Source organism: Hemiscyllium ocellatum, chromosome 37 (genome assembly GCF_020745735.1).
Source record: "Hemiscyllium ocellatum isolate sHemOce1 chromosome 37, sHemOce1.pat.X.cur, whole genome shotgun sequence".
NCBI lineage: Eukaryota > Metazoa > Chordata > Chondrichthyes > Orectolobiformes > Hemiscylliidae > Hemiscyllium > Hemiscyllium ocellatum.
In genome coordinates this window covers 34,880,771-34,904,755 of record NC_083437.1, presented here as the reverse complement: position 1 = coordinate 34,904,755, position 23,985 = coordinate 34,880,771, and the positions used below count along the sequence as shown (strand labels likewise).

At 42.3% G+C, this 23,985-nt stretch overlaps 1 protein-coding gene across 1 annotated transcript; it reads left to right on the top strand.

Annotated features, from left to right (window-relative positions):
• The first annotated feature begins 1,164 nt into the window (after nucleotides 1-1,164).
• On the top strand, nucleotides 1,165-22,255 carry LOC132833627 (tumor necrosis factor receptor superfamily member 9-like). The gene is made up of 8 exons (XM_060852037.1): nucleotides 1,165-1,506; nucleotides 7,645-7,770; nucleotides 9,757-9,864; nucleotides 13,445-13,517; nucleotides 15,624-15,721; nucleotides 17,365-17,415; nucleotides 17,518-17,634; nucleotides 18,780-22,255. The coding sequence occupies exons 1-8, from the start codon at nucleotides 1,371-1,373 to the stop codon at nucleotides 18,911-18,913; spliced, it is 843 nt and encodes a 280-aa protein (XP_060708020.1). The 5' UTR covers nucleotides 1,165-1,370; the 3' UTR covers nucleotides 18,914-22,255.
• The last annotated feature ends 1,730 nt before the right edge of the window (nucleotides 22,256-23,985 follow it).

Genomic DNA, 23,985 nt, shown 5'->3' with positions numbered 1-23,985 from the left:
CTTCAATGTTGCAATTGTACCAGCCTCCACCACATCCTCAGGCAGCTCATTCCATACATGTACCAACCTTTGCATGAAAAAGTTGCCCCTTACGTCTCTTTTATATCTTTCCCCTCTCACCCTAAACCTATGCCTTCTCGTTCTGGACTCCAGGAAAATGACTTTGCCTATCCATGCCCCTCATAATTTTGTAAACCTGTATAAGGTCACCCCTCAGCCTCCAATGCTCCAGGGAAAACAGCCCCAGCCTGTTCAGCCTCTCCCTGTAGCTCAGATCCTCCAACCCTGGCAACATCCTTGTAAATCTTTTCTGAACCCTTTCAAGTTTCACAACATCTTTCCAATAGGAAGGAGATCAGAATTACACGCAATATTCCAACAGTGTCCTAACCAATGTCCTGTACAGCCGCAACATGACCTCCCATCTCCTGTACTCAGTACTCTGACCAATAAAGGAAAGCATACCAAACGCCTTCTTCACTAGCCTATCTATCTGCGACTCCACTTTCAAGGAGCTATGAACATGCCCTCCAAAGTCTCTTTGTTCAGCAACACTCCCTAGGACCTTACCATTAAGTGTATAAGATGTGCTTTCCCCAAATGCAGCACCTCGCATTTATCTGAATTAAACTCCATCTGCCACTTCTCAGCCCATTGGCTATCTGGTCCAGATGCTGTTGTAATCTGAGGTAACCCTCTTCGCAGTACATGAGCAATCCATTATTCCAAAGAGGAGGGGATGATAGGGGTAATTCCAAGTGCCTTGGTCAATATTTATTCCTCAATCAACATCACAAATGCAGTTTATCTGATCAGTACGACACTGCTATTGAAGTATTGTAGAACAACATTTGAAATGTTGTGATGCAGGAAATGTGGTGGCTAATTTAAACACAGCAAAGTCGATGCCAGCTAATTAGTTTCAGTGATACTGGTGGAGAGCAGAATATTGGCCAGGGCACAGGGGGGCGGGATCTGAGCATTGAGGAATTCCATTGACATCCAACTTCTGATCTTCCTTTCGTTCAAAAACACGAAATCCGTGACAATACAGCAACCCCCACACTGGAGTATGAAACTTGACTACATTATCAACATTCTGGAATGTGAACTCAACGCCAAAATCCTCTGACTCAGAGGCGAGGGTCCTGCTGACGTTACCTCCCACACGAAAAAAACATCATCCTCAACACGCTCGAGTCTGGGTGAGACCGAGCGTGACTGGGCGTCCTGCGCCGATACTGTAGGAAGGGTTGAGGAAGGAAGAAGGTCGTGAGTTGAGTCACGCCCTCATCTTTGCTATTAAAGGGCGAGGGGAGCTGTTCTTTCCAACAGTTTATTGCAGGTTCCTCATTGCAAGCTGCTGCCAAATGAAGCTGCTCCCAGCTCTTGTGCTACTCTGTGCGTCTGCGGCAGGATCTGCAGCCGTGTCCCCTGGGTGCCCCGCAGAGTTTGTCAAAGTGATTGGAGCGGGGAAGTCGACCTGTTGCTCCAAGTGCCCACCAGGTGAGAGAAGGAAACTTTACCCTGCATTCAGAGCAGTGAAAGCGGTAAATAGTAAGTGTCATCCGCTTACAGAAGAATTCTGAGAGAGAAAAGGGTGAGCTGGAGGCAGTCATAGAAATAAAAAAAAATACTGCGGATGCTGGAGATCTAAAACACACAGAGATTGCTAGAGAAGCTCAGCAGGTCTGGAAGCATTTGTGGAGAGAAAGCAGAGTTGACGTTTCGAGTCCAGTGACCCTTCTTCATTGGAAGGATTTAGTCTTCTCTTCACAGATGTTGCCGTTGAGTTTCTCCATCAATTTCTGTTTTCATTCATTCTGCAAGAGTGACTTGGATTAGTATCACAGGTCCCTGTTGCAATGCATCAAACCACTGGTCAAGGGAGTGGACGAAGGACTCTCTGTAACAGGGGTAGTCTTCCAAACTTATTTGCCTCAAGTTGTAAAAGTTTAATGAATATGTTTAGTTTTGCAGTTTATTTGAAATATTAAAATAGGAAGTACTTTAAATTAAATAATTAAACTATTTGATAATATTTGGTTTTCAGAAACTGCATTGTCTTCAATATTTGACATGTACCGTAGTAACTCAAAGCAAAGCTGTTCTGAAAATAATTGACTGAAAATGACCGAAGGGTCACTGGACCCAATAAGTTAGCTCTGATTTCTCTCCGCAGATGCTGCCAGACCTGCTGAGCTTTTCCTGTTTTTGTTTGTGCCTGAAAATGATATTTATTTGGGCTGTTTGCTTTTATTTATGTTTTACTGTATGGAGAAAGATCACAGATCACATTATCTCTCGAAGTCAGAGGGTTTGGGGTGAGAATGTGGTCGAGACAATCCTTTGGCTGGGGATGGAAGTTGATGGGATTTCAATGACAAAAACTTAACTCGTGGTCCATCCCAAGTGCTTCACAGGAGCATTGCAAAGCAACATGAAAATGACGCCAAACCAATGGTTTGGCATATCCCCTATTTACCAATTGTTGTCAAGCCAGGAGATAGGGTGCATTGAAGAGAGCAGGAGGGCATGCTTGGAGCAGTACTGAACATAACTAAAAATGAGGTGACCATCTGCTGAAACTACAATGCAGGACTACTTGCTGTCTTAAACAACTATCGGGAGTTGGGAGGCTCTACATATATCCCCATACTCAGCAAAGCTGCAATCCAACACATCAGTGCAAACTGCAAAGCTGAAACATTTAGCTTCAGTTGTAAGTGCAAAGTGAATGATGTATATTGGCCTCCTCCTGAGGTCCCCAGCATCAGTCTTCAGTCCATTCACTTCACTCCATGTCAGATCAAGACACTTTTTACTGCAAAAGCTATGGCCCCCTGACAATATTCCAGCAATAGCTTGTGCTCCAGAATTAGCCACATGCCCAGCAAAGCTGTTCCAGTCTAGATACAATACTGCATCTGCTTGACAATATGGAAAATTGCCCAAGTCTGCCCTATAAACAAAAAGCTGGAAAAGTGCAACCCAAGCAATTTCTGCCCCACAGTCTCTCTTGATCATCACAGAGTGATGAAATATGTCATTAAGAGTGTGATCAAGCAACACTTGAGAAGGAATAGCCTGCTCAATGACTTTATTGCAGTCTTGTTCCAAAAATGGACAAAAGACCTGAATTCCAGAACTGAGGTGAAAGTCAGTGCCTTAGACATCAACGATCCCTAGCAAAACTGGAGTCAGTGGGAATCAGGGAAAACCTCTCCACTGTTTTGAGTCATGCCTAGAACAAAGGAAAATGGTTGTTAATGTTGGTGGTTAATCATCTCAGTCCAAGGACAACTCTTTCGGAGTACCTCAGGGTTGAGTCCTTGGTAAAACCATCTTCAGCTGCTTCACAAATGACCTTCCCTCCATTCTAAAATGAGAACTGGGGCTGTTTGTTGATGATTGGACATGTTCAGCACCATTTGTGACTTTTGAGGTACTGAAATAGTCTGTGTCCATATGCAGCAAGACCAGGCATAGGCTGACAAATGGCAAGTAACATTCATGCCACTGCCAGACAGTGACCATCTCCAGCAAGTGAGATTCTAACCATTGCTCCTTATTATTCAATGGCATTGAACCCCTCCTCTCTCAACATCCTGGGCATTCTCATTGACCAGAGACTGAACCGGACTATCCACATACAATGTCTACAAGAGCAAGAGCAGGTCAGAGGCGAGGAATCTTGTAGCATGTAACTCACTTCCTATCTTCCCAATGCCTATCCATCATCCACACTGCGCACGTCAGGAGTGTGATGGAATACTGACCATTTATTTGGATGAGAGCAGGTCCACCAACACTCAACTAGCTTGACACCATCCAGGATAAAGTAATCCCCATGATTGGCACCCCATCTACCCTCTTCAACTATTGTTCCCTTTACCACCAATACGTATTGGCAGTGGGGTGTACCATCTATAAGATATACTGTAGCAACTCAGTAAACCTCATTTGCCTGTACCATCTCAAAGGGCAAAGGCAACAACTCTATTGGAATGCTACAACAATAGGTTCCCCTCCAAGCAACACAGCAATCGCCATTGTTCCGCCATTATCACTGGGCCAAAATTCTGGAACTCCCTGCCTAACTCCCTAGCTCATTACCACCTCCTCCAGGACAATTATAGATGGACTATAATTAGTATGCCCACAACCTGTGAATTCATTTTCAAAACATCAATATTTGGACAGATATCCAGCAACCTAGTTGGAGCTGTAGGCTTTCAGAACCATCTTAAAGGAAGCAAAAAGAATAGCATTACAATGGAGTATGGAGTGATAATTCTAGAATTAATGGCTTAGGCAATTGGAGGCATGGTCACCACGTGGCAAAGTTCAAATCCGAAATCTTCAAGGTGTCAGAATTAGAGTGGTGAAGAGATTTCAGAGGATTGTGGAGCTGGGGAAGACAAAGAGATATGGAAGGGCAAGGCTATGGGTGGATTTGAAAACTAAACTGCAAATTTAAAATTAAGCTGTTGCTTAACCAAGAGTCCGTGTTGGTGAGCAACCACAGGGGCAGCTGAATCTTGAACATCCTCTGGTTTACGGAGTCTGTTTGAATAGTCAAGTATGGAGCTAACAGGCATGGATGAGATTTCAGCAGAAAACGAGCTGACAGTGAGATGGTGATGGAGCTAGGAATGGTGACACCAGAGATATGTGGCCTAATGCTCATTTCAGACCTAATGATGACTCAATGTTTACATGCGTCTGGTTCAGCTTCAGTCAGCTGCCAGGCTAAGGGATGGAGTTGGTATCTACAGAACAAATCTTCAGCCCCTGTGGCATGCTAATTGCTTTGATCTTTCTGAAATTTAATTGAGGATAATTTCTGTTTGCGCAGTACCAGAAATTCATTAAGAATCCATTGACAATCTAGTTGACAGTGAAAAGGTCAAGAGAGGTAGTGATGAAGTAAAGCTGGATTTGTGACCATACCTGCTTCTGCATGATGTTATTGAGAAACTGCATGTAGATGGGAAATAGGCAGGGGCTAAGAACAGTTCCTTAGATTGAGGTCCTGTGTACCCAGTCAAGGTGGGAGGCTGAATATTCCATGGCACTATATTCCTGGTCAAGGAAGACTTGGTTAATAATGTGGAAAATGTTCCAGGTCAGCTGTTTGTCCATCTCCTGGGATGTTATTGGCACAGAAAAGTGGAATTTATTGTAATACTGCCTCATTCATTCCCACAGCTGAACATTGAACACACTTATTCTCAGCTATCATTCTCCCTGCGTGACTGCTATTGCTCTGCACAATTAGTTGCAATATCTGCTACCACTTCTGACTGGATTTAGATCAGTGCTATGGGGTTCCTGGAAAGTAGACATAATTCTTCGCTTTTTGCCTCCAGTAAAAGTATAACATGGAATTCTGTTACCCGCTCCTTCCAAAGGGAAGTGTGAGGATCTTAATGGACCAGGTCGCTATGGTGAGGATTAGATGTTCTACTGTTTTGCCCATCCAGAACTTCCTCTTTCTCACCAAATCAAAACTCTTCTCGGGCTCAATCCTGCTTTTGTCCTGAATCATCATTTCTGTCTCGCGCACGCTCTCTCGACCTCGCTGTTTGTCTCTCTCTCACTCTATTTTCACTTACTACCCTCATGCCTTTCTGAGCTTGTCTCATCCTTAAGCCCTACCTTCTCATCGCTTCTTCTGATGCCCCTAAACACTGATGAGGAAGCTTCTCTTCTTGATGTTGGGCTGGATAACCTCACAGCTCGATTCAGCTGAATCCCTTTTAAAACCATCACCCATGCTGTACTTCTCAAAATAACCTCTATTGTTACAAACTACCACCCAATCCCTGATATCTTTCCCTCCTCAAAATCCTTGAAGTCTTGTCTACCTCCTATTGTCTGCTCATTTCCTGCTTTCAAATATTCCAGTTTAATAATTAGCTTGTGGTCTCCCAATTGCTTGCTCCCCCTTTTTATAGAATCCTATTGAATCATTGTAGTTTAGTTTCTGCTGTGTATTTAGTGACACCAATACCATCCTGTGTCACACTATCATGTATCATCGATTCTCATTAGTAATCCTCCACAGTGAGGCTGCTTTCACATGTTTCCATTTTAACCTGTATCCTGAAGTGGTCAGTGCAGTTGATCAGTGGCTTCCCCTCTGGAGTTTCCGAAGAATTCAGCCTTGATGTCCTACTCAACAACATCTCAGTGGGTCAGGGTATACATGCTAGTTGAGGAGACACAGTTAAAACTCATCATTATCATTTGCACCTTTTATATGTTTCCAACAAGTCCTTCACAGTTTCCACCCTCCAAAATCTTCCAATGGTCTCAAACTACTGCTGAAAATGTGAAGCTGGAAAAGCGCATTTCCGAAGAAGGGCTCATGCGCAAAACGTCGATTCTCCTGTTCTTTGGATGCTGCCTGACCTGCTGCACTTTTCCACCAACACATTTTCAGCTCTGATCTCCAGCATCTGCAGTCCTCACTTTCGTCTCAAACTACTGCCCTCACATTCTATCCTGCTGTAAGCTCCATTCACCATTATTACTAATTGAGATCTGGTACCTATGAATTAGGTTTAAGCTCTTGTCTGAATAGTATTCTGATTCCTCCATAACCTTGATAAATCGCACCTCAGCAATTTTCTGATCCTTCTATCTGGTCCCCTATCTTCCAATCCTCTGACTCTGGACTTTTGTGCTTTGTGTCCCTTTCCTTTCCCTCTGCAAAACATTTTGAAATGTTTTCTATGTTAAGGAATAATGTGGCCTTAAAAGGTACTGTTTTTAAAAAAAATGTCATTGCCTTAACATGTACGTAATCTGGGGTGATCCAATTTGTTCTGCAAATTGCACAAATTTGCAATAACTGCTGCAGCTGAGATTCTGAAGAACAGCAGATCCCTGTTATGCTGAAAGGTTCATTGATAGTTGGTGCAAGAAGGTAATGTTTAAGAGAGCCGTAATGTTGTCAGTGGTTCCTGCCATAATCTAGCTGTAAAGTGGCCCATGTCTGAATTCTACTTGCTGATTTACAGATTAGTGGCAACTATGGAACAACAACTGCTGCGTGTTGTATGCGCATTGGGAATCCATGGATTCTCACCATGACACCAGATTGACTGGAGTCTGTACAGAATACCAAACGGCCAGCTACAGACCTTGTGTTCTCAGCTGCTGTGTTTTTATAAGTTTCCGGCATAGCTGAGTTCACATACTCTGTCTGCATTGATTTCTTGGAAGTCAAACTGGTTTCTTGACAAAGAAATTATTTACCTCTCACAGGCTTGGAAGAGGTATAGCTGGAGGGCTGAAGTTTTTAGACATGTCAGTCAAGCCTGTCCATGTCAGTTTGTTCTCTTTCTCCCTGTCAGTTTTCATCCTAGTTTGTTACTGCTCAATGCAACAACAAGCAAAAAGGCACAGCTGGGGAGTTTCTTGCCCTTGAGTGCTTGAACATCTAGTGTTCAAAAGAAAACCATAAGAATATTATTAATCATCTCAACAATGCTCCCTTGAAGAGATGATCGTTATTCAATGCAGCAAAAGACATTGAAAAGGTCTACCTTATATCCTATTATAGCCTTACAGCAACTGGCAATCATTCTAGTTGATACTGCTGCACTGTTATTGATTATTCCATTTATTTTCTAGGCACATTTATGCAAGAAGACTGCACAGACAGCTCAGACTCCATCTGTGTGCCATGTGCAAGTGGGTCATATGCGAAGGATTGGAACAATATGTATTCCTGTATCGGATGTACTAAATGCAATGATGGTAATGATACAAACAAAATGCAAGTTCAATACTCCTAAAATATAAATGTGAATGCCACCCCCCTGTATAATGCCTTCATCAGATATGAAAGAATAAGGATGCGGCACTTGACAAACTGGCAGTGCCAGTGCGAAACCAAGATTCTTCAAATCTAATCATAGTCACCAACTGGAGCAGCAACTTCAAGGAGAATGGGAAAGTAACATTGCAAAGTGATGTCCCTTAACTCTGATTGAAATTCCTGGATCCTTACCGGTTTCAGGAGAATGAGCACTTGGAATTAAAAACTGCTCCCTCCCTCACCCGGAGGAAATTAGCTAAACTGTGAATGGTACAAAAATAGTATGGGAGGAGCTGACTGTAGACCCATTATTGCCTGTTTCCTGAACAGTTTTACATTTTGTAATCAAACTGCTCAATGAAATTATACAGATATGGAACAGAGGTCGGGACATTAGCACTGAGCCATGAGAACCCCTTGAACATTTTTAGTGTTTCTGAGACCTGGTTACAGGACATTGATTGAATAAATGAATTTATTTAATCCATTGACCACCTAACCAATCTGTCTGATTAACTGGTTTCCCGCCACTTAAATCAATCTCTGTCCCTTCTATTTCCACTAACACCCACTTAAAAGTGTTTTCAATTATTCCCACTATCTACTAAATGAATTTAAAAAGATGACATAGCCGTTGTTACCTTGGTATTATGCATGCAGTTTCCCTGGAATATACATAATAATGTGCACGAGACGTCACTGTACTTTGTATCAGCTGAGCTGGAAGGTAGAGTCTTACGAGAGTTTCAAGTGGAGTCTTATGAAATTCAAGTTTTAAAGGCGATCCTGTTGCTAAGAGTGACTTTTTGTCTTGTGTTGCGGTTCAGCCAAGCCTGCATCAGTTTGGTGGTGTGTGAGGGAGAGTGTGACTCTGGAAGATCTTTGGATTTTCTCAGGTGCAGGTGTGACCTTGTACCTGGGCATTATGAGCCACAATCTGAGAGGGTAAGCAGGAAATAGTGGAAGGCACCTCCTTGTAGCCTGGATCCATCTCCTCACTGGTCAGACAGGCTGTGCACTTTGACTATTATCAAAATTATAAATGTTACAGTACAAGGGAGGTCATTCCGTCTGCATGTCAGTGGTAGTTTTCGCTCCCTTTTTTTGTTTTTTTTTCATTTTTTCCCATCTCCCACACTACTGGCAAACAACAGTAGTGCTTATTTTCCTCCATCGCCCATGTTGTGTAGGTGTAGGACACAGTGAAAAAACATTGAGTGCAGAAAACTTTATTCATATTTCACCACCAGGAAGAAAAATCACCCGAGTGGCCAGTCACAAGCAGTGCCCTTAATGCTAGCTCTTTCAAGGATCTTCCCAATTTAGCCCCACACTCCAGATTTCTCGATTTGTGAACACAGCTTCATGTGTTCTTTATTTGTTCAAGTGATTGGATGTCACTGGCAAGGACTTGTGGACTGAGTGGTGTACTCAGCCATTTCAGAGGTCAGTTGAGAGCCTGCCACATTGCTGTGGGCCTGGAGTCACATGTAGGCCCAGACAGGGTAAAGAAAGCAGATTTCCTTCACTATCTAGCATTAATGAACCACGTAGTTTTTTTTTCTGACAGTCACTGAAAGCTTCATGATACCATTCCTGGGACTAGCTTTCAATTCCAGATTTTTTCAATAGACTTAAATTCCATCAGCTACAGTGAATTTGAATTTGAATTTGAATCCATGTCCCTGACAGCATTTACTCAATTACTCAAGTGGTGACACTGTCACTACATCACTATATCTGGTTGAATTTGTAAAGTTTGTAAAAAGATTCCACTTACAGATAATGTTTTGCAGACGTTGATTACCTTTCACATGCAGAAAATTCTTGGTTGTAGTTCAATCATAAAAAAAATCATTATAATTATTATTATTATTATTACATTGTGAGCATATAACATTAACGCACCTTTTGCATTCCTATAGATGGAGTGAAGTATAAGAGAGAGTGTGCAACGACCTTAGATGCCCAGTGTGAATGCATTGAGGGTTACAGATGCACTGATAAAAATTGCAGGATATGTGATCTGAAAGGTAGGTTTTATTATGAATTCTCTAACCTATAGAAATTGTGCACTGCAGCTAAATCAAATGATTGCAAACATGTTCATGACAATTTACTCTTTGTTGAAGATAATTGTATTTTTCACTTGTTGCGCTGCCCAAACCATAATGATACTTCTCGGGCACCTTCTTCTCTGTTGAGCAATAAACCTTCTCCTCTTCCTTTAAATTGTTCGTCACATGGCTGAAAGCTCCCATGAGAGATCCTAATTTCTCTCCTCTCAGTCTTTCCACTGCACTGAACAATTCCGACTGCACTGGAAGACATCCACATTCCATGATCCTGGCAGGTTGTAACTCATGGCGTGCAGCATGAGTCGCTGCTTGGACTCCACCTATTCACAATACATGATTGAGAATGATTTAAATGAGGGAACTAACTGTGGTATCTCCAAGTTTACAGGTGACACAGCTGGGTGGGAGGGTGAACTATGAAGCGGATGTTGAGATGTTTCAGTGTGACATGTTGAGTAAATGGGAAAATGCATTTTAGATTAAATATAATGTGGATAAATGTGAGTTTGTCAACTTTGGTAGCAAAAAACGAAAGGCAGAGTGTTATCTAAATGCCAATAGATTGGGAAAATGGGATGTGCAACAGACTTGGGCATCCTTGTACACAAGTTGCGGTAGGCAAACGTGCAGCAGACAGTGAAGAAAGCAAATGGAAGTTAGCCTTCACAGCAAGTGAATTTGGGTACAGGAGCAGGGATGCCTTGCTGCAATTGTACAAGGTCTTCGTAAGACCACGCTTGGTGTATTGTGTGCAGTACTGGCATCCTTACCTGAGGAAGGATAATCTGGCTATGGAGGGACTGCGACGAAAGCTTACCAGACTGATTCCTGGGTTGGCAGGATTGTCAAATGGAGAGAGAAACTGGATCATTTAGAACCATATCCACTGGAGGTTAGAAGAATGAGAGGGATCTCAGAGAAACTTATGCAATTCCAATCAGACATGACAGGGTAAATGCAAAAACAATGTTCATGGTGACTGGGGAATCCAGAACCAGGGCTCATAGTCTAAGGATATGGTGTAGGCCATTTAGGACTGAGATGAGGAAAAATTTCTTCACCTGGAGAGTGGTAACCTGTGGAATTCTCTACCACCGAAAATTGTTAACGTCAAAACATTGAATGTTTTTTCAGAAGGAGTTACATATAGTTCTTAGGGCTAGAGGGATCAAAGAGTATGGGGAGAAAGCAGGAACGGGTTTTTGAGTTCTTGATCGACTATGATCATACTGAATGGCCTATTCTTGCTCCTATTTTCCATATTTCAGTTCTTTACCCTTGATGATTTTACATTCTATCTCAGTTCCTGTTGACCTCTGCTCTGCATTTACTGCCCTCCTCCAATCTGTCCGTCTGTCTGAATTCCCACCTACAAAACCCTTTTTTCATGTCAACTCCCTTGAGTACAAATTCTCCATTCACATGGTCTTGATCACTGATAACCCAGAAGAAAAAAATCTGTAAACTTGCAAATGATAAACACTGTTCCAGCTTATCAAAAATGGAGCTACAGTATGGTCATTTCCAATTATCCTTCATTTGTTACTGTGTTTCTCTCTGCAATACCAATCTTTGACTGGGTTTTTTGTATCTCTGACTACCAATGGAACCACCTTTAAGCGCACCCCCATCTGCACTAGTGTTTGAACAAAAATGCCTTGCCTAAAATAATTTACATTGAACTGTCAAATTAGAGTGATTTTTAATGCCAACCACCTAGCCTTCTATATAAGGCAATGATTCTATATTTGTCAGTCTACGTACCTCTCCGTCACATGCAGCATGGATCTGTTTGCAGCAAAACCTGTACCCTTATCAAATTATATGCCTCCCATCTCCCCTTTCCTGTTATGCTATGTTAACCATTAGTCCCATTGTTTTAGAACCTTAAATTTTTCACAAATTATTTAAGGTCTCTTCATTCCCTATCTTTGTAAATAGCATCGCAATGACCCCACCCCACAAATCCTGAGTCTAACCTCTTCTCATCCTCCTCGCCCAACCCTTCTTTCATTTAATCTTTGCTTTCTCTGTCACGGATACTTCTCTACCTCTTTCCTTCTGTGCATCTGTCTGCTGCACTTTCCTTTCTCTCCACATACTCTCATCTGTCTCATCAATGTAGAGTCAAACTAATTAGACATCTCTTCCAAAGGACAGAACCAGCACAATGTGCCAAATTACCTTCTGTAGCTTAAGATCCACTCTTATTGATAAAGGCGCACTTTTATTTCTCCCAGACTTCACTTTTATCTCCTTTCCAATAACAGCAGGTGATATCCCATCAATACACCAAATAGCATTGATGCAGCACCTTTCAATGCAATGAAATGGAAAAAGATAACTGATTCCAAGCCAAAGAAAGGGACCTTAGGACATGGGGTCAAAAGCTGGGTCAAGCAGATTGGTTTGAAGAATTTCTTTTCAGCCTTGTAAGAGGAGAAGGAGGTAGCAAGATGAAAAGGTTGAGAGAGAGAAGTCCAGTGCTTTAGATCTGGGCAACAGAATACATGGCAACCAGTGATGATGTAGAGGAAGTATGAGGTACTAAAGAGGCTGGACTTTGAAGAGTCCAAAGATCTTAGAGGAATGTTGAGCTGGAGCAGAGGATGACAGATGAGGAGGATGGAGAGGAGAGTGAAATGACGCTTGAGAATGACAGTTTTAAATCTGAGCTTTTGGCAGATTGGAAGGTAATGTAGACCAGTGAGTAGTGGGTGATGGTGACCAGGGTTTTATGTAGTTAAAGATCTTAATAGAATACTCCTCCAATATTTAAGGTTGTGAAGAGGGCCATTGATTGGGTCCCTGGCAGACCAAGGTGGAGGACCCTTTAACCAGGATTATTATTGCAGTTAAACCTTGATATATTATGAATGACACTGGTGAAGACAGGAGATTAAGAGGGGATTTGAGGAATTATGTTTTCACTCAAAGGACAATAGGAATCTGGAATGCACTGCCTGGGAGGATGGTAGAGACAGGAAACCTCACAACCTTTAAGAAATATGTGGATGCGCACTTGAAATGTCATTATATTTAAGTCTAGGGCTGATAAATGGTCAGTACAGATAGGCGTCACAGACCTAATGGGCCAAAGGTGTACTTCTGTGCTGTATGATTCAATGACAACATCTCCTAGGTTTACTAAGCAGCAAAATGGCTGACTATCCTCCTTGCTATCTGGAATGTTAGTGTTTCAGGGCCAGAGGGGAGGAAAATTGCTCCTCTCCCTAGCTGCCCTGACAGGACAGCATTTAGATATTAGGAAAGTACCTGACTGAGTTGACTTCTCTGGCCAAACAGTCTACCAACACTCACGCTACACTCCCACACACACACAGGAAACATCAAAGAAAGAAATTCAGAAATAGAGAACTATGTGTGAATAATCCTGGAGTTTCAAGCCATGTATGTATGATTCATGCCTCTGATATGAATCTAAATGACATTGACTGTAATTTTCTTCTCCTGTAATAATTTGCCTGGATTGTAACTAATGTGATGGGTGACATCTCTATTGTTTTCATTCAAGTTCCAAAAAGCAAACCTTGCTCTCCAGGGACGTTTTCTGACACTGGGATCGAACCTTGCAGGCAATGGACAAAGTAAGTGTTGGCGTTTTGTTTAATCTTTATATCTATTAGTTTTGCTATTGTTGTCAAAAAATTAGCTGATGATACATTTAGACCTGGTCATTGGACTATTTCCTGTGTTTTTTTTTAACAAAATTAACTGAAACTGATCATCAGCCCAGTGGTTTCCTGTTTTTGTGATAATGATCTCTTTGTTAAATGACTAACATTAATTCTTCCGGTAACTCAAAATTACGTTTTTCATTCCTGGCTCATCTAAGGGATTAATAGCAAGAAAAGCACTGAACATACTCAGTGTCCCTTGGCTCCATCCCTCAGACACCATCCTAGATAACAGCAGTATGTATTTCAATTTAGGAAGCTCTCCATTTATTTATTTCCCTCACTGCCTCAATCCTGCTGAGGCAAGGTATTTTTAGAACCTTTGTGACCTATCTTGATGTGTAAGCTTGATAGTGAAAGTGGTCAAGAACTTGCTTTTCCCTCCTATAAATGTACTTCTACCAGTTTTGTGAATAAACTATGTCATACAATGACTAATTTGAGCAGTTACATCAAGTGCAGTGCTAGCCAGTTTCTTTGAAAACAAACCTTAAGGTGCATCATGAGGTGCCATTACAGTTATTGTTTGCAATTATAGCATTTTACATTTCCTGCCAAACATACTGCCCAAAGGGAAATTTGCACAATTTCCAATATGCAATACCAATAGTGGGGAGATGATGGTAAAGTCCATGACTGGTAACTCAGGCTCACCTTTTGGGGTCGTGGGCACCAGTCCCATTATGGCAGCCATTGGAATTAATACACCTGCAGCAGTAAATATTGATGATGATTATTGTTAAAAACTCATTTGATTCATTATTGCACTGTAGGGAAGGAAATCTGCCGTACTTATCTGGTTTGGGCCTACACGTGACTCCAAACCCACTGCGATGTGATGGACTCATAACTGAACTGCCCACGGGAATGACCTAGAAAGCCACTCTGTTCAGGAGAGTTAGGAGTGAGCAACACATTCCACCCATGCCAACCATACCCATTTCCCATGAAAGAATAAGAGGCAGCTCACTAATTCAGTCTGAAAAGCATTTCTCTTTTCCTCTTGGATCTTGGAATAGGCCAGTCTGCAATAATGGACAATAGACAATAGGTGCAGGAGTAGGCCATTCTGCCCTTCGAGCCTGCACCTCCATTCAATATGATCATGGCTGATCATCCTTAATCAGTATCCTGTTCCTTCCTTATCTCCATAACCCTTGATTCCACAATCCTTGAGAGCTCTATCCAACCCTTTCTTAAATGAATCCAGAGACTGGGCCTCCACTGCTCTCTGGGGCAGAGCATTCCACACAGCAACCACTCTGTGTGAAGAAGTTTTTCCTCATATCTGTCCTCATCATTGTCCGGCAAGACTCAGTCATCGATGCCTTTTTGTATTGAAAAAGTAGTAAGGAGTCATCATCCCACAATGCTGTAACCCAGAAACAACACAGTCCCCACTGAGAACTTCTTTATCCAACCCACTCATGGGTTCCTTTTTAAAGGCTCAGTTACTACCTTAACAATTAGCTAATTGGTAATGTTGTCATAGTCCCAGGCGACACAATCCGAGCAGAGAGAGTGATGACTGGTGGTGGCCTAAGCTGTGGGTCAGGCAAGGTTGAGAAAGTGGGAACCTTCATAGTAACTCCAATCAGTCCTGGAATTGAATCCACACTGTTGGTACCACTGTATCGCGAACCAGTTTCCAGTCAACTGAACCAGCTGACTGCCACTTAGTTAAATACCCCAAAGAAAGCGGTACTGCAAAACATTCTCTTTATTCCAGCACTGTATTAATTCATAGCACTGGCCCACTTAGCAGCGATAACAAAGTAAACTCTTTGGAAAGGACTTGCTAAATGACAAGAGATATGCAAGGTAATTCAAAAGGTGTTGTGCAATGCAGCTCAGATTCAGGCTGGGCTATAACACCTTGCAGAGAAGAAGGAAAGAACTAGAGGAGCTTGCATTAAGGAATTTGTAGGCTGAAGTGTTTCAAAGCTGTGATCTTAAAAAGTGAATGCCTACCCAATAACGTGCTCTTCATTCATGTTTTGTCTTTTTTGTTAAAAGCTGCACAGCATTGGGTTACTTGGAAATCGTTCCTGCAAGTTTAACCAGGGATGCACAATGTGCTACAGGCACAGTAAAGAGTACTGTCAGCCAGAGAAGTAAGCTGTGTTTTAAAAATTCATATTTACATCATTTGGTGAATTTGTGCAGGTTACGAGGCCATCAGTTACTTCAATATTTAGCGCCCCAATGCACCCTAGCCCCTACACAGCAAAGCTGTTCCTTCCTTTGTATCCAGGTGTGAAAGTTATGACTTGAGTTTCATAGGATTTGGCTGGGTCCCCTTTCCCTGGCAACCAAATTACCTGGGTTTATTGTGAGGCAGAATTTGTAAGAGGTCACTTACACTCTCTCCATGACTCCATTTTACTTTGAATTTAAAAAGAATATTTAAGACATCACCATCTTGTTTAATTTGATTTTGATTTTATTGTCACATATTCAAGTACAAAAGTAGAGCAGTAGAATGAGGTGTGTATAATGTCATGCCATAAGGTGCCATCATAGATATATGATGTGGAGGAGCTGGTGTTGGACTGGGGTGGACAAAGTTAAACATTGCACAACACCAGGCTATAGTCCAACAGATTTATTTGGAAGCACTAGCTTTTGGAGTACTGCTCCTTCATCAGGTAGTTGTGGAGCAGGACCATAAGACACAGAATTTAAAGCAAAAGATTACAGTGTTCTGTATTGTAGATCTGTGATCCATAATCCTTTTGGGATCTTTCCTGCTTTCTTGCATTTCTGGAGAAACTTGATGTCTGTGTCAATATGCGCGATCTTCTTCAAGATCCTCTCCACTTTGAGCCATCAGTTCGTGGTGTGAATGGTAGCCATGATGTGGCGGAGCCGGTGCTGGACTGGGGTGGATGAAGTTAAAAATTGCACAACACCAGATTATAGTCCAACAGTTTATTTGAAAGCACTTGCTTTTGGAGTGCTGCTCCTTCATCAGGCAGCTGTGCAGCAGGACCATAAGACACAGAAGTTTGAATCAGACTAGTTCTGTTCTCAGGGTGGAATTTATAAAGTCTTGCCTGCATTGACTGCCTGCAGATTGTGCACTTTTTGAGCCAAATAGAGTGTGTCTGTAAATGTGGTTCTGCAGGTGCAGGTTCACCCCATGGACTTGGGTGTGCATGAGAGAGGTTCAGGGTGTGAGTGTGTGCATGTGAGTGTGAGGTTCAATATATAATTTCAGCTGCATGACACTGTAATCTTTTGCTATAAATTCCGTGTCTTATGATCCTGCTCCACAGCTACCTGTTGGAGGATCAACGCTCCAAAAGTTAGTGCTTCCAAATAAACTTGTTTGACTATAACCTGTTGTTGTGTGATTTTTAATATCATAGGTACAAGTACCTAGGTATAGAAACTTAAGAACAAGGTAGAAAGAATAAAGTTAAAAGTTAAACATTGTAGTAATTATGGTATAGCATAAAACATATGAAATACAGTTAAAAGTTATACATTGCAGACTTTCTTAGTTTTAAGTAGAAAATAAAGAAATAAAGCTATAAATTCAAACATTATAGGCTTTCTTAAGTGCTTAATCATGGTGCCTAGTGCTTATAACAATAACTTATGCAAATGATAAAGACACTATGCATTGTGGAAACTGCACATAACAATGTGATTTAACAGTGATGTTGAGTCATCAATGTAGTCTTAAGTCTTTTAGATCAGATGGTCTTTGCTTCTTTGGGCCTCAACTAACTAATCTCATCTTGGTCAGCAGCATTGGCAACTATGGTCAGCATTGAAAAGATGAAACTCAGGCCCGATCAAGGTGAGTCGACAGCTTTGAGTGAAAAATCACACAAAATTCCTTCAGCTGGTGCTCCTTTGACAACATTTTCTGATTCACTGTCTGTGCTTTCTCTTGGCAAAGTGGACGGAGTAATAATCATTGTGGCTGTTATCATTATTCTACTGCTGTGTTTTTTGCTTGGAATGCACATAGCCTTCTGGAGGAAGAGTGTGAAGAAAAGGAATAAGCTGTTATCAGGTACATAAAATTTCATAGTCTGTTTTTCCAATTCTGGCTTTGCAACCTGTCGGGAACTCAATTTGGAGTATGCTCAGTGATGTTTTTGTCTGATACATTAAACGAGTGCAACATGCCTAAATGTTCTAGAAAGGGTTGTGATTTGCTCAGTTTAATGAATTTCACGCATAGAAACAGAATGTTTCCATTGTCTTTAGTTGTTCTTGGTTAGCTCTGTTAGAACTGATGAATTTTCATCTCCTGATCATCACCCAATGGACTGTTCTGCACTTGTGGTTGTTCTAGGCATCAGTGAGGGGATTAGACTGGCATGGCTAAGGATGCCATTGGCGTAAGTGCCTACATTTTAGCACTAAGGTAGATGTGGGTTTTGGGCTTACTCTGAGGTAAGGAAGCCCATCAGCACTGGGTTCCCGAATCTCCTGCAGCTCCTCCACCCACCCCAGCAGCTTGATTGACTGCCTGAAGGCCAATTGGATGGCAAAGCCTTGAGTAACAGCCATTGCCCGGCTGGACTGAGAGCAGATAGGTCTAGTGGGGCAGATGGGATGGATTTTCAGTGCAGAGAGCCTCTCATGATGGAGTGAGTGATGAAGTTGGGGTGAGCTGATTCTTATCAGTAGAGCAGACAGGCCTCGCAAAGTATGAAGGTGGTTTTCTGGTAGGCTTGTTGGACCTTTGCACTCCTGCTGCTCCTGACCCCAAGCAGTGCTATAAAGGTCCTAACCTCATTGATTTAGCCAAATCCATCCCCCTGCACGTGTTCCTATTGCAGTTTTTTGAATTGTTCGCCTTTGACCTGACCCCAACCTGCCTATTCTTCAGTGTGTCGGCTTCTGCCTTTGAGGTCTGTGCACCTTTATAAGGAGTAGCTACCTGAGCCAGGTACTGGGAAATTTTACCCATTCTCCAGCCTTCAGGAGAAGAGAGAATTGAGGTTCCTTTGTAAAAGTCAATTATTCGATAAAATGGCCTCGAAATGATAAGTACAACAAATGCATCAAAATGCGAAAGTGCCAAATATGTCTCCAAAAACTTGATCCTAATGTAACCAGAGGCAGAAAATAGAAGTGTGCGTGCCATTGGGATGATCATGTTACCTGTGCATTTTTCAAAACATCCCTGTTTTCTTTGCTCTGCAACAGCTTCATGGTATCGGAATGTGCAGACGGAGGACACTTGGAGCACGCACCTTCCAGAACAAGAGTGTGGAGAATTGTCACACCAAGAAAGGAAGAAAGTTGATGAAATCTACGTTTCTGTCAATAGGGCTTGTTGATCATTGCTTTGTGTTAGGAAGGTCTATCTGGACAGACTGTGAGTGTATTCAAGCATCAGTGCAACACCAAGGGTCAGAAGGACTTTTATGTAGAATTTGCTGTTATTTACTGGAACAGTAACTGCTCAATGATTGAAATGTCGCATCGGGGATCAGGTGTACCAAAATGGTTCCTCCTGCTTGATGATCAATGAATGGAAAGGACAGAGAAAAGAAACAAAGTGATATAAGGCATTGGGAAGGAGGCTGATTGGAATCAGGCCAAATCAGAGACAGAAAGAAAGAGGTTGTGTTGAGAGAGAAATGGGAAGCAAGGGGTTGAAAGAAATAGTAAGAAAAGAAAGGTGAAAAGAGCAAGCAGGAGAAGGAAAGGAAGAACTCAATTAGGCTTAAGAGTTGTCGTGTTAGTCCATGAGCAGTTAAAGAGCAAATGGCACATTAGGAGATGTGGAATTGGCATTAACCATCTTGACTTACAGAAGCAGTAATTCAAATTTATCATAAACAGCAATAGTGGAATAGTTTCCTGCATGGCATTAATGATCTGCCCCACTTGGCCATGCTGAGAATCATTCATTATAGTGATGTAAATCTGAAAATGCTGCAATTGGTGGAAGTTCTGTCAGGGATCCTTGCAGCCGTAAGAATCGTTTATCAGAGTTGGCAAAGCTGGAGAATTGCAAATGCTCTGGCAATTTGAGATCATGGCACTTTTAACTCCTCCGTGTTGCTGGATTCATTTATGGGTTACTAACAATGAACATTGATGATGTTAATGTGTCATTCCAAAAATGTGATGTTGCAGATTTTTTGGGTTCCAAACCTATCATTGCAATTGACCAGAGCCCAATTGACATCACCAGGGGTTTGGATGGCAGACAAAACATTGGGGTAATCCTCATACCAGCTAAAAAAGAACAAAAGCAGACTAGGTTTCTGTTACTGATTTCCATGGCTTTCCTAATGGTAAAAGTTGATTTTGCAGACCATACTCAAATATCTATTGTTGGTTTATGCATGAAGAACAGCCATTTATACAACTTCCACCATGGATTTGAAATCATCAATCACCAATCATTTTCAGTTCATTCACAGGATATTGGCAAAGGGCCCATATGTATTGGCCATTGCTTTTGATCTTTGACCAATATTGGCAGTGAGCTGCTTTCTTCTAACAGCGGTAAGTGATGTCTTATACAAATTAGGAGCAGCCCCTTGATACTGCTCCACCATTCAATAAAATCATAGCTGATCCAAGACTCCTCATTCTACTTTACTGCCCTTTCCCCAAAATCCTTGATTCGCCCTCTGATCAATAATCTATCAGTCTTAATATACACAAGGACTCTACCCACAACTCCTGTGACAAGGAGTTCTCAAGACTTACAACCCTCTGAGAGAAGAAATTCTTCTTCATCTCAGTCTTAAATAGGCACCTCTTTATTCTAAGACTATGTCCTCTGGCCCTAGACTCTCCCATGAGGTAGTCTTATGTAGATCCTCCTCCAATGTCATTAGTCATGAAGATCAAGGGTTTTCACCCAGTGACACTGAGGTAACAGCCTGCACATTTCCAAATAAAGATGCCACATGACTTGAAGGAGAAACTGGAGATAATGCTCCTCCAGCTTCTGCACTTGTCTTGCAAGATTTTGGGTATGGAAGATATCATAAGTACAAAATAGTTTGATCTTTTAAAGGGATATTACAGTGGATAATAAAAACCATAAGAACTGTGGGTGCTGTAAATCAGAAACAAAAACAGAAGTTGCTCGAAAAGCTCAGCTCTGACAGCATCTGTGGAGAGAAATCAAACTTAACATTTCGGGTCCAGCAACCCTTCCTCAGAACTGAAGGTAGCTCGGAAAATGTTGGTTTATGTGCAGAAGAGAGGGGAGGGGATGGGGTAAGGAGGAAGCGTTGGTGAAGATAGAGCTCAAAGAGAGAGAGGAACAATTGGACAGACAAAGGAATCAATACTAATCTGGTTGGGAGGATGAATAGCTGTTATTAGAGATATTAGTGGCTATCAGTACATAGTGTGCAATGGCAGATTATTAGATATTAGATTCCCTACAGTGTGGAAACAGGCCCTTTGGCCCAACCAGTCCACACTGACCCTCCGAAGAGTAACCCACCCAGACCTATTTCCCTCTGAGTAATGCACCTGTCACTATGGGCAATTTAGCACAGCCAATTCACCTGACCTGCACATCTTTGGACTGTGGGAGGAAACCTGAGCACCCAGAAGAAACCCACACAGACTCAGGGAGAATGTGCAAACTCCACACAGTCACCCAAAGCTGGAATCAAACCTGGGTCCCTGATGCTGTGCAGCAGCAGTGCTAACCACTGAGCCACTATACCACCCCACTACATGATAACAAGACCTGGTGTGTAGGATAGGGGGTGTTCAGGCCCTAAAATTATTGAACTCCATATTGAATCTGGAGGGCTGCAGGGACCCCAAATGGAAAATGAGATGTTGATCTTCCAGCTTGCTTGCTCCACGTTTCACTGGAGCACTGCAACATGGTTGAAACAAGGATGTTGACCAGGGAACAGGATGGAAAAGTGTAGTGCTGGAAAAGCACAGCGGATCAGGCAGCATTCAAGGAGCAGAAGAGTCAACGTTTCGGGCATGAGCTCTTCATCAGGAATCAGGAACACGGTGGTATGTTACAGTGGCAGGCAACAGGAAGTTCAGGATCATTTTTGCGGCAAACGTAGATGTTCTGTGAAGCAGTCACCCAGTCCATGCCTTGTTTCCCCAGTGTAGGGGAGACCACACTGTGAGCAGCGAATGCAGTAACCTAGATTATTAGAAGTGCAGGTAAAGTGCTGCTTCACCTGGAAGATATGTTTCGGTTTTTGGATACTAAGGAGGGAGGAGTTAAATGGGCAGGTGTTACACCTTCGGTTGCAGAGGAAGTTGCCGTGAGGCTGTGAAGGGATGTTGGGAGTGAAGGAAGAGTAGACCAGGGTGTCTCGGAGGGAACAGTCCCTGCAGAAGGCAGACAAGAGAGGGAAGGAGAATATGTTTCTGGTGGAAATGTGTCAGTGGATAATCACGTTAGGAGCCCTGTAGCCCAAAATGACCCAAGACAATTTGCCTGAAATCCCATCATGCTTAAACAATGCTTATCCTGTCAGTGAAACTGCTTGGCTTCCCACTCAGAATATCCTGTGTTCCAATTGACACCATTTTTGAATGTTCTGCTGTAGAATAGCAGGTATTCCCCAGAATACATCAGAATCCACAATGTCAATAATGAAAAAATGAACCACTGTTTGGTATTTGTTCAATAAACTTTGAAGAAATTGCTGTGTTATTAATCAAAATGAGTGAGCAATCAATGTTGTCTGAAAGGTCATGTAAAAATGAATCTCCAATGTCTCAATGAGGGTTCACTAACTGGGATCATGTACGTTAGTACAGATCTCCACCTGCTGTATAATTTGGGTATTTTCCATTGATAGTTAAGACTTTCAGCACCTCGCCTGCTGAATTTTATTTTTCTTTGAATTATATTCTATCCCGAGACTTCACTTCTCTTACCTCTTCCTTGCTTCTCCTATTCCCAGGAAATTTCTATCTTTCTTGACTGTACTCACTGCAAGCTAAGTGTAGTGTACAGGTATCTCCTCCAGACCGTGACTGCCACCCCCCACCTAACCTCATACTGCTCATTAAGATCTTCACATCAACTGTTTTTTCTTCCCCTTCATTGTAATGCTGCTGCTGCCTTCTATAATCACTGTTTCCTTGCCTTCCAATTCCAGAAACTTCTTGTTCATTCCAGTTCTTTCCCATCATTCTCCCAATCTCAGGCCAACACATGCTTCTTGTCCAGAGAAAGCCTAATTTGTATTAGGGCTCATTAAGCCCCTCACAGTTATGCATACTCCAAACAACCTCTGCAGAGTTACATAGTCTCTCACCAATCACTCCCAGCAGCCACCACATCACACTCTCTGCTCTCCCAGCCTTTTCCCCGATATCTGGTCAGCAGAGACAAGTTGGACCGAAGGGTCTGTTTCCGTGCTGTACATCTCTATGACACGGCCCACAGGAAACCAGCAACACATCAGAAGATAAGAAATAACAGCGGGAGTAGGCCATTTGCCCCCCTCATAGAATCGCTACGTTGCAGAGATAAGCTATCCAGCCATTGAGTTCTGCACCAGCCCTCCATCACATCCAGACCCAGCCCCCTACCCTATTCCCCCACATCCCATGGCTAATCCACCTAACCTACATATCCTGGATACAATGGGCAATTGAGCGTGGCCAATTCCCATAATCTGCACATCTTTAGACTGTGGGAAGAAAGCGGAGGAAACCCATAAAGGCCCGGGGTGAACATGCAAACTCCACACATTCACTCAAGGCTGGAATTGAACCTAGATCCCTGGCACTGTGAGGCAGCAATGTTAACCACAGAGCCACCATGCCACCCTACTCTCTCATTTGTTAAGATTACAACTGATCAGGTTAGGGCCTTAACTACCATTTTCTGTCTGACCCTTGACTTCTTTGTGGATTTTTAAAAACTAGCTAACTTAATCTTGAATATATTCAATGGCGCATCCTCCACTGCTTTCCATAGACTCTCCATAGGATTCCACAGACCCAATGACCCTCTGACGTGAAATGTTCCATAGTCTTCACTTGGAGACCCTCTTTAAACCATCTCCCATTGTTCAACACATCTCTACAAGGAGAAAGATCACCTGTGTGTATCCATCCTGTCAGATCATCCCAGAATTTTGTATGTGCCAATATGATCACCTCTCACTCTTCTACACGTCAGTGAATGTAAACTTAACATGCTCAACCTATGCTCTTAAGACAATCCTGTTCCTCTGAGGAATCAGGCAAGTGAATCTTCTTTGAACTGCTGCCAATCCTTAAATAAGAAGACCAAAATTCTGCACAGTACTCCAGGAGCAGTCTCATTAAGGTCCAGTACAGTTCCCAAACAAAACCAGAAATTGCTGGAAAAACTCAGCATCTGTGGAGAGATATCAGAGTTAACGTTTCAGGTCCAGTGATCCTTATTCAGAACGGC